Source organism: Formica exsecta, unplaced genomic scaffold, assembly GCF_003651465.1.
Source record: "Formica exsecta isolate Colony F162 unplaced genomic scaffold, ASM365146v1 scaffold314, whole genome shotgun sequence".
Classification (NCBI taxonomy): Eukaryota; Metazoa; Arthropoda; class Insecta; order Hymenoptera; family Formicidae; genus Formica; species Formica exsecta.
Window position 1 is genome coordinate 677,432 of NW_021850397.1, and position 11,017 is coordinate 688,448.

Here is an 11,017-nt window from a genome sequence, read left to right on the forward strand (position 1 = left end):
TGCATCTATCGATACATTATTATAAATTATTATAAATGTGTTTTACACAGACACTTCGTTATTTACCTTTTCTTTTATTTGATTAATTGCTATATATAGATTTACAAAATGTAATGATTCAATCGATTTGACAAGGTAGATAGCGCGATGCCTGTGATGCTTGACTATATATAAATTACTGAATTTGTTAAGCGATTAAAATGACATAATATTGCGACGGGCAGTCTTAAAGACAAGATAAAGCGTTCCGAAAAAAGGGGCTGCTCGAGAAAGGAAGTCCATATATAATCAGATGTAGATCTTTATAATTATATATAAAAAACATATATATATTTTTTTCTCTTGTATCTCTGCACATTTGTACATTAAAAGAATAATTTCTGCATTGTTTTTTTTTCTTTGAAGAAAAAGTAAACCTGAAAAGAGAAACTTTCTAAAAAAACAATGCAAAAATTATTCTTCAAAATATTTTCCAATCCTGTAAGTACATATGAAAAAATTATACAAGAGAGAAAACATATATGGATATATTTTATATACAATAATTATGTATGCTTACATTTGTGATTATATATGGTCTTTTTTCCTGAGCGGCGAACCTCCACGCAAAATTTAAAATTTATTAACGGAAAGTAATAAAAAAGAATAAAAGAACAAATTTTTTTTCTTTGAGAAAATTGCTAAGCTATAAAAATTATTATTTCATCTGTACGAGACAATTTCAATTAACGTTTATCGATGCTGAATATAACAGAATCTTTTTGGTACGCGAGGTCTTGATGTGATAATAAGAGCCGTTGTAGTACTCTAACAGAAGAGATTAAAGCTCTATATTTTTATTAATACGATCACGGATATGATAACACGGATGTAAGGTTTTTTTTTTATAGCGAATAATAATCGAGTCTCTCTTCATACTCTCTTCATACTCTCTTCATTCTGTGTTGCACAAGAAGCAATGAACGAATTTTTTCGCGTGCATACCTAAAAAGACATACGATCATCGATCTTATGTAAGGAAGAAAAAAAAAAAAAAAATGGAACGTGGACGCGAAAATAGACATCGACGGTACGAGACATGTCATCGATGTAAATTAAAGTACTACTATATAACACCAGAGGAAAACAATAAATTTTACTGTACAAATTATATTTTTATTTTATGTAGTTCCCTAACACATTTAACAAAAAATATTAAAAAAAATTTCGTATATAATTAAATAAAGTAATCGCGTTATCGTTTTGTCATGCCAAATCATTCCTTTTTTTATAATTTTCTTTTTTTTCTTTCTTTTATAATCTTGTTTTCCAAAATAGTTGCCAAAACCCCTCCTCTTTTAAAAGTCGCGGCTTCTGACGTTCTCACAGCTGATAAAAGTACAGGTGAAACGCGACGAATAATGGCCGGACGATGGCGTCGTGAAACGTCACAAAGAACGAGATATGGTGAATGCTAGGATGTGCGTGCCTCGCGTTTCGATTTGCGATTCGAGTTATTCAAAGTCACTCATAAATGTTCGTCAAGTCATTGCGGTCAAGTGTACCATTACGAAATGTGACCTGTGAATCTGTTTTCTTCCTCGATGTTTTTCGCCGTTCGGTGAGTTCTTTCTTTGTTGACCCTCACGTAAATTTTTATCCTTGATCGATCCTCGCCAAAAAAAATAGTTTGTATTACTTTTGTCAGAAAAAACAATTTTTCCTTTAAATTTTCGGGCATATCGTATTGAACTTTGAAAGCTCATATTTATTGTGTCGAGAATTTCGATTTTGAAAAATGTTATTTAGGTTATGATTACCATTAGAATTATTTACATTTACATGTTTTGTTTGCTGCTACTTTTGATGTGATTATACAATATTGTATGTAATATCTTCAGTGAAAAAATTAAACGATTTTCTGTTCCATCTTTTGAAATGTGATGTTGTTATATTTTGCTTTACTGATTAAAACATTTGTGTATCTTTATTACATAATCACACAAAAGAAATATCTTTTTTTTATTAAAGCTATATCAATATTATACTCATAATCTTTAACAATATTATTGTTAGTTTTTACATTGAGCTAAAACATGTGTAGCAAATATTTGACGCATAGTAAATTTTGAAATTGGCATTAAATTATTTTAATTTTATATATATATATAAGAATCTCCCCCTATATATATGTCATAATGTCAATAATAATATAATCAACAAGATATAAGATCTTTATTTTTTAAAATCAATCAATAATATTAACAATGTACATATAATAAAATTAATTTTGTAAATTAAACTAATCAGGGATACATTGTTATGTTTTTACCGATTGATGCAATATATATGTAGTATTTTTTGACAGATGCTATCTCATACAAAAAAAAGTATCAAAGATTTAATTTAATGTGGAGATAAATTTTTTTTAGACAGATTCTGATTTTATGTGTGTCTGTGTGCATTAACATATAAAATATTAAGTTTGAAGAAAATCGATAATAAATATTTTTTTCAAAAAATATCTTTTTATAATATAATTTTCATTCGTGTCTTCCTCGAACGTTTTTCTTGAACAGCATTAACAAAATGGAGACTTCATTGCGAGAAAGGATCCTCAGCTTTGCTGATGTTATAATGAGAGTGCCACCTTTATTTATTATTGATGAGTTACTCAGAATCGGTCTTGGATTACCTAATGATAATATTGTACTGGACAGTACTGAAAATGGTTTCAAAACTACCAATGTAGGCACAATTGTTAATACCATTTCTGCAGTTACGACAGACGCGTTCTTGATGGACCAGTTTGACTTAACTCGCTTTACTTACAAAACTTATTTGATAATCATATTCAAATTTTTATCCTGTTGTCTGGGTGAGTAACATATCTTTATACAATTTTTATAAATTAGATATTTTTTTTTAATGAGAATCAAAGCTGTGGTCAGTAAATTTACAGTTACTTTGTGTATGATGGCAAGTGTTTTCATATATAAACAATGTTTTTCTCAAAAATTTAATAAAACTTAATAAATGAAAAAATTAATAAATGAAATACTTTTTTTGCCTTATATTTCTATATAATTTTATCTCTGACTATTTGGCTGATAAAATATCTGATAAAAATATGACTTATCTTTGCACATTTTTTAAATATAATTTTTTATATAAAGCTTTATAGAGATCTTTTAGATAATTGTTGCTGTTTTGTGCAATAAAATTTTTCATTGCATAGATGTAAATTTATGATTGCAGCTTAAACTGCTCAGAAACAAAAAAGAAATTTAAAATAAATTATATCTCACAGTTTTATCATTTTTTTCAGGATGCCTTGTAGCTTTATACACATTTATGTTATGTACTAGGCATTTAATAATTGTATACCTATATTTAATATCTGTTGGGGTAATATTTGTATCATATTGGTCAAATGTTAGTACAATGAAAGCAATTATAGCTTACATGAATTCACATGAACCTGCAATCAGCATACTTGACAATATATTATCCCTGAATTTATCAGACGTTCTGTATAATGGTCCAGGTTTACTGATTATTCAGAACTATATACTGCAATGCCTATTAGCCAGTATCTTTTGTTACATTCATCTTGCCCCAAGACATCCTGTGGTACAAAAACTGCTTGTACTAAGTTTTATGTCACCATCCATTTTGGGCATTCATCCCTTACCGGTAAGCTTCCGAAATATTGGAGAAATTTTTTATTGCTGATGTCATAATAAATTTCTTATACTGTCATTTTTTTTTCAATGGAAGGAAAAAAGTACTTTTGCTCTGTTAATACAAATGTGTATATTTTTTTTCTAGGTACAATATTTATATCATGCGCCAGTATGTGCGACGTTGATTCCATTAGCTGTGTGCAAATTTATCATCTGGTATAATGGCATCTCTATATTAAGAACAATCTACATGGGCTATCGGCATGCACACAACTTCATAATCAATTATGGTTTATCCGCTCTTGCGGAAACAGAATGGATGCGTCTGAACGTACCATGCGTGCTTCGTACATTTTGGATGTTACGAATGGGAGAACAGGTTATCCAAATCCTTGGAAATCACTATGGCGAAGAAACATTTAATTATTACGTCATGGTCAGGACACTATTGGTAAATGGTTGCGAAACTTTGACAGCTGTTCTCGGTATGACCAGCATAATTTCGTTCATCTGCCACTATATCGGCTGTTTCTTCCAATGGGTGCTGCTGACAGAAGATGAGGATGAGAAGAGTATTGGCACAGTATCCGCTATATTGTTCTACATTCTTGCTCTGCAGACTGGATTGACAAGTCTTGATAGAGAAAAACGTTTAGTACGATTGTATCGTAATTTTTGCCTATTGTTTACGGCAATTTTACATTTTGTGCACAATATAGTGAATCCACTTTTGATGTCGCTCAGTGCTTCTCATAACCCGGCACTACATAGGCATTTGCGGGCTTTGGCAGTTTGTGCCTTTCTAATATTTTTTCCCGTATCATTACTTATATTTCTCTGGTCTCACTTTACGGTGAGCACGTGGTTATTGGCCGTATCGGTTTTCAGCATCGAAGTAATAGTCAAGGTATTGGTCTCGCTGGCAATTTATTCGCTCTTTCTGATCGACGCGTATAGAAGTGCATTCTGGGAACAATTTGATGATTGTGTATACATTATAAGATCATTTGGCAACACTGTAGAATTTGCTTTTGGCATTATACTATTCTTCAACGGTTTCTGGATATTAGTCTTCGAATCTGGTGGAGCTATTCGTGCCATCATGATGTGTATACATGCTTATTTTAACATCTGGTGCGAAGCGAAGGCCGGATGGAGGGTGTTCATGAAGCGGCGCACGGCTGTGAACAAGATCAACTCTTTACCGGAAGCGAATGCCGATCAGCTTGAACAACTCGACGATGTTTGCGCAATTTGCTATCAGGAAATGCAAAGCGCCAAGATCACACAGTGCAATCATTATTTTCACGGTGTATGCTTGCGAAAGTGGCTGTATGTTCAAGATCGATGTCCTCTCTGTCACGATATATTATATAAAGTTGAAAACGTGCAAAGCAGAGACAATGACATTCTTGCAGTTGAGGAAGACAGAAGAAACGGCATTGAAATGTAGAAATTGCGCTTTCGGGATTATATTTTTCTTCAACAGTTTCTAGAAACTAATTTTTGAATCTGGTGGTGCCATTACGATATGTACATACATGTTTACAAAATCTCATGCAAAGTAAAGACTGGATAGAATATGTTTATAAACCAACAAACAAGTGTGTTTGGAAACTATTCACGAGATTTACTAGAGAAATGCAAAGCTCATTCAAAGCTTATCCAGTAAGGACTATACGTTAAAGATTCTCGTTACTACGATATATATTACGCAAAGTTGAAGACGTGCAAAACAAAGATAGTGGCCCTTTCAGCGGCGGTTGAAAAAAAAAATGATATTGAAAATAACGTATTTTTGTGCATGCTAAACAAAATTTGAATGTTTATTTTTATCAGAAGGATCAGAGACTACTGATTGGATTTAAAAGATATATGAAGCGGCATGTAAACTGATAAATAAATATATATATTCACAATTTTTAAATCACAAAGCACCAGAAGCCTAGAAAATTTTACTCTTTGTAAATCGCTCAGATTTGATTATCACGAAGCATCGTAAATTGTAAGTATAATTACTATGTAAGAACTCTCAAGTCTTTCGTCCAGTTTCATGTAAAATCTTGTAAATAAACTAGAGCAATTACTTAGGAGAAAAAAAAAAAAAATTACATGCGACGATTATCTTGTTATAAGAAAGTATTTGGCGTATAATCTCAAACCTTTGGCTCTTTGTCGATTCAATGGGTGTCTATCGCTAAATGTATTTTTGGATCAATGTTATGTCATGATTGCTCGACAACAGAAATGCTTTAACACACGAATTTATGCACATATTGACACATATTCCATATATACATTATATATGTGCCGATATGTGCATAAATTCGTGTGTTAAGACATTTCTATTGTCATGTGCACACACATACATACTCGAGCATATGTATAGTGTGACGCAATAATATAAGCTTCCCTGTACATGACTTATGTGCTTCCATTTTTCTTAATTATAAGATGCGTTTATTTTGCTCGCACTCTCTAGAATTTTCTGTATTTGAAACGAGATATATAAATATATTTGAGTGTTGAAAAGAAAAAAAGAGCAAAGAATCTGAGCGTAAAGTGCAAGCAAAACAAACAAACCTATCATGACATACATTTTTCTATTGTATTAAAAGAGAGATACCACTTTAAGATTTATTTTATAAGAGATTTAAATTGAAGAAAAGGAAGAAGTATCAATAAAATCTTAATTTTATTATAACAAATCTTTGATTATATTTCGGTACAATTAAGCTAAAATAATGGTTTGTTTTTGTAAGTGTAATTTAATATTATTAAGTATAACACATATTATATTATATAAGGCTCCAAGTTTTATGTGATTTTTTTCCTTATGAAGTCATAATTTAATATGACTGCAACGAAAAAACAGGAGCCTCTTAAAAATGGTATTAAACTAATAAAATATAAAAATTATGTATTCAGGTTTTGAACGGATATCCAGATGAAACAGAATCGTCTATCAAATTTTTACAGTTTTTCCTAATGTTTTAATATGTCATCCTTAAAGAAAACTGGAGCATATTATTTTCTTTCGAACCCTCGAGTGAATGATTGCTTCTGCCTCTTTAAAATCGATTGCAGTTGGTAATAATTTTAAATAAATAAATTTTTATCCATCCGCTTCCTCTTTATTTCGTAAAATAAAAATATTGTAGATAAAAATAAAATATTTTATTGGTATTAGAAATAAACAAGATACTGTGGTATAGAATAATATATCTTAATGATTATATGCTCAAAACTCTGACAGATAAAATATATTAATTTGATGATTTATTAACTGCTCATCACAATTATGACTGATCAATCTCATAAGATATATGTTTAAATATGCTAAAAATGAAGGGATTATTTAAGGAATTTTTTAAAGAAATCAAAAACAATTAAAATTATAACTTTTTTATTTAATGGTATATGTAATAACTTGCATTGAGACAACCGTCACCATATTCATTATAAATTAATTAAGTTTAAAAAATTTCTAAATTCAGCTAAAGAGGTACAACTTTGAATAAAAGAATGTATTTTTTCAATGTGATTAATTTCTTAAATAAAATTTCTTGTGTGTATGTATGTATGTATAATGTGTGTGTATATACGCACATATTTTATGCATAATTTATGATTACTAATCTTTTAAACAGATTACTGTTTGCATACAAGTTTAAAATATTTCAGTTTAATCATTTATTTATATAAAAAAATGGAATGAATTTACGATAAGTTTGATTTATTTTATGAATTTTAAATGCTGTAAATAGTAATATAATGAATATAAAATAATTGAGGAGGAGCATATATATGTAATATGACTTTATTTTACTGATTTTAATCACAAAGCTATTTTATAAATTATATATATTATATTATATATATAATATATCATTCTACTTTTTTCTTACTTTAGTAAGTGATTATCTTTTATTGTTAATTTGGTAATAATATATTTAAAAAATTGAATTTATAATATTATTTTTTATATTAAATTATATAAACAAGATTTGTATGAGATGAAAAGATTAAGATATTCGATTGCTTATTATATCTCTATTATCAGTGAGTCATCCAGTTTACATATAATTTTATTAAGAAATGATATATAAATTTGTACAACATGTTTTTTAAGGTACATCGAATAAAAAAATTATATTTTTAAGCTTTTTTACAATTTCTACGTTCATATTTCACTCTTTTAATAGACAATCCTAAATCCTAATATTCCTTCTAGTCAAGTATGTAGATATCAAAGAATCGTTGAGAACTTGTTTTGTTATTTAAGTCAATACAAATATATGTTAGGTTTTTATCCAAAAAATAGTTTTTCTAAAATATCACATATATAAAAGATAAATATAATTTTTTTATGGGAAAGATTAATATAGTAAAGTGCTTCTTCATATGATGTGCCTAGAAAATTATCGTGCTTTCGCGCGATTAAAGTAACTCAGCCGACAGTGTGTATGTGTGTGTATGTGAATCTAGCGGGTCAAGGATGGATTATCACGCGGACTCATTAGCCACGTGTTCAAGTCTAAATTTATTAAGAATTTGCAGTATGCGAATACGTATTTTCGCATTTTCTTAAAAATTATAAAATATATTGTACGTGTTGTGTGATACACACATAATCTTTTTTTTCAATCCCTTTAAATGGGTGACTATAAGCTAACATATTTCTTATACACGTAATGAAAAACCGATGTCAATAGAAAAACTATATTTAATTTGGTCTGTTCATTATCGAAACTTTTGTATAAGTATAAGTTTAAATTTCTGACATCATGGAGAAATGAAAAATGTGTATTTATTGCCTTAGAGTTGTAAATTACAAATGCATTTCTGAAAGAAGAGACAAATTTATTTCAAATTGTAAATTTCGAGGCAAAATCGATCATTAATTGATTGTTTATATCAGTTTGATATCATGCATTTAGAATTACATTGCCAATATCTTAAAACAGCTGCATCTACATGTACATGCAAAACAGTTTCGTCTCCCACTCTGCTTCGTATATTTTACAATACGATGTTTAGCTCGATCCCAGAAAGTCTCGAATCTCGTCAGTCGCGTGCGTACCGTTGTTGGGTGTGGATCTACTACGTTCTTCTATATTTGTTCTGCGATCAGTTGCTTCAGGAACAATAAGTAAGCTAACTTTCTTCAAAACGTTTTCTTACCTTAGCTGCTAAGTCATAAAAAGTCACAGTAGATGGAGAATAAAAGTAGAATAGAAAAATTATAAGTGTGATTGTGATATTTTGCAACTTTTTAATTTAACATAATAGTTTATTTTTTGCAAGTTTGTTATTTAAAAAGTTAGTAGGGAGTTTTATTTTTGAAAAAAAAAAATCAAATTTTATTTACGAGAGTCTGGAATATTTGACGAGTTACTATTATGTAATATAACGCGTATTTAAATTATATAATAAATGCAATTTAGCGTTTATTATAATAATAAATCTATGCAATCCTGCATTTATTATTTCGATCATACACGGTGTATAAGATTCGGTGGAGGTGGGGGGGGGATCGATATTATCCCAAAAATATTGCGGAATTTATGCTAGTGACGAATGGCTGATAAACTACGCACATTCCACAAACGATTCAATGTATTTGCGCACTGAAAAAATAGCCAATAAAGGGAATTTTTAAGCGAAGCTTGCTTGAGATGTCTGATTATGCATTTAAACTTTTATTTTTGACAATTGATTGCGAAGATAATGTCAAAATATGGCATATAATTTTATCCCTAACAACACACATGTTCAAAAGACGTCCAGAGAACATCCAGAGGATGTTTTACATCCTCGGAACGTTTTTTGAACGTGTGTGTTGTTCACATATATTGTTTTCGAGATAATTTGATTAAAAAATTGGAAAACTAATAATATTGCATTATATTTAAAAAAAAGGTAATATGTAATGTTATCAATTTTAAATAATTAATTAATTTTTAGTTCTTGATTTGCAAATCAATAAAAATGCATTATATTTTTTATTTTAACTACGCGCGACGCTTTACTTCTATCTGAATAAAGCGCAATGCTGCTCTACATGCGCTATCGTTATATCGATGGTGAGGATAGCGGGACAACCGTGGAAGCCTTTCTTACTGGTGGGCATACGAGAAAAAGATCTTTTTTCATAGCGTATATGCAAGAGCGTTATCGGCGCTTACGTGGGAAATGAATGGCATTGATTCATAGAGCGATTTTCGCACCGCTAATTGCAACTTATAGATCAACTCGACATAAGTGATCTGTTAAAAGGGATTTTCCGCTCACAGATTTACATTCGTCAGATTGTATTTAGAGATGCTAATTGAAAAACTAATTGTTGTATACGATGTGTTTTTTTTTGAATTTTTGGTAATTTTATGTATTCAATTGTCTCATAAAAACGACACTTCGCATTATGAATACTTTGCATATTTATACATTGATACATATATATATATATATACACACACTTACATTTACACACACATATACATATGTTTCTTCCGCGGTGAGATTGTCACACAGCCTATAATCACGGGATCTCTATCTGTATATATATATATATATATATATATATATATCAGAAAGGGGGGAGAAAAGAAAGAAAGAAGCGAGAGAGAAAGGAGGAAGTAAAGTATAGGAAAGAAAAAGGAGAGTGAAAGAGAGAAAGGGGGGAGGGAGAGAGAGAGAGAGAAAGATCATATAAATATGAGAAACTATATATATTTGAAAGATTTATATTGAGAGAGAGAGAGAGAGAGAGAGATGGCATTGATTCATAGAGCGATTTTCGCACCGCTAATTGCAACTTATAGATCAACTCGACATAAGTGATCTGTTAAAAGGGATTTTCCGCTCACAGATTTACATTCGTCAGATTGTATTTAGAGATGCTAATTGAAAAACTAATTGTTGTATACGATGTGTTTTTTTTTGAATTTTTGGTAATTTTATGTATTCAATTGTCTCATAAAAACGACACTTCGCATTATGAATACTTTGCATATTTATACATTGATACATATATATATATATATACACACACTTACATTTACACACACATATACATATGTTTCTTCCGCGGTGAGATTGTCACACAGCCTATAATCACGGGATCTCTATCGGACTAATTAGAAGCAAGGAACAAAAGGTTTCTTGATTAAAGCAATAACGTTGCGGAGGCGGTTGTCTTAATTCTAGACTTTCTCGTTAATAAAATCATCTAGCGAGTGTTATCGTCATTGTTTTGTAAACATTGAAAGTATATTGCCTCGATAATAATTTTTCTCGATAAAAAATATTTTTAAATTGAATTTTAATTTAATTCTACATATATATATATA

The 11,017-nt window shown here is 29.8% G+C and overlaps 2 protein-coding genes across 2 annotated transcripts in view; both read left to right on the forward strand.

Annotated features, from left to right (window-relative positions):
- The first annotated feature begins 2,533 nt into the window (after positions 1 to 2,533).
- On the forward strand, positions 2,534 to 5,773 carry LOC115237892 (protein TRC8 homolog). The gene is made up of 3 exons (XM_029811256.1): positions 2,534 to 2,857; positions 3,308 to 3,675; positions 3,811 to 5,773. Exons 1-3 carry the CDS (start codon positions 2,569 to 2,571, stop codon positions 5,116 to 5,118), a joined length of 1,965 nt encoding a protein of 654 aa, XP_029667116.1. The 5' UTR covers positions 2,534 to 2,568; the 3' UTR covers positions 5,119 to 5,773.
- A 2,898-nt stretch (positions 5,774 to 8,671) lies between these two features.
- Positions 8,672 to 11,017, forward strand: part of LOC115237864 (homeodomain-only protein-like) — a 12,864-nt gene continuing 10,518 nt past the window's right edge. Inside the window, exon 1 of the mRNA XM_029811206.1 lies at positions 8,672 to 8,817. The gene's annotated coding sequence lies outside the window, so the exon portion shown is untranslated. The remainder of the gene's footprint in view (positions 8,818 to 11,017) is intronic.

What these genes read in the sequence shown, in the direction of transcription:
- LOC115237892 (XM_029811256.1), top strand. Translation starts at nt 2,569, where the DNA reads ATGGAGACTTCATTGCGAGAAAGGATCCTCAGCTTTGCTGATGTTATA. An exon ending in ATTTTTATCCTGTTGTCTGG is followed by an intron (nt 2,858 to 3,307) that starts GTGAGTAACATA and finishes CATTTTTTTCAG; the next exon opens with GATGCCTTGTAGCTTTATAC. An exon ending in TGGGCATTCATCCCTTACCG is followed by an intron (nt 3,676 to 3,810) that starts GTAAGCTTCCGA and finishes TTTTTTTTCTAG; the next exon opens with GTACAATATTTATATCATGC.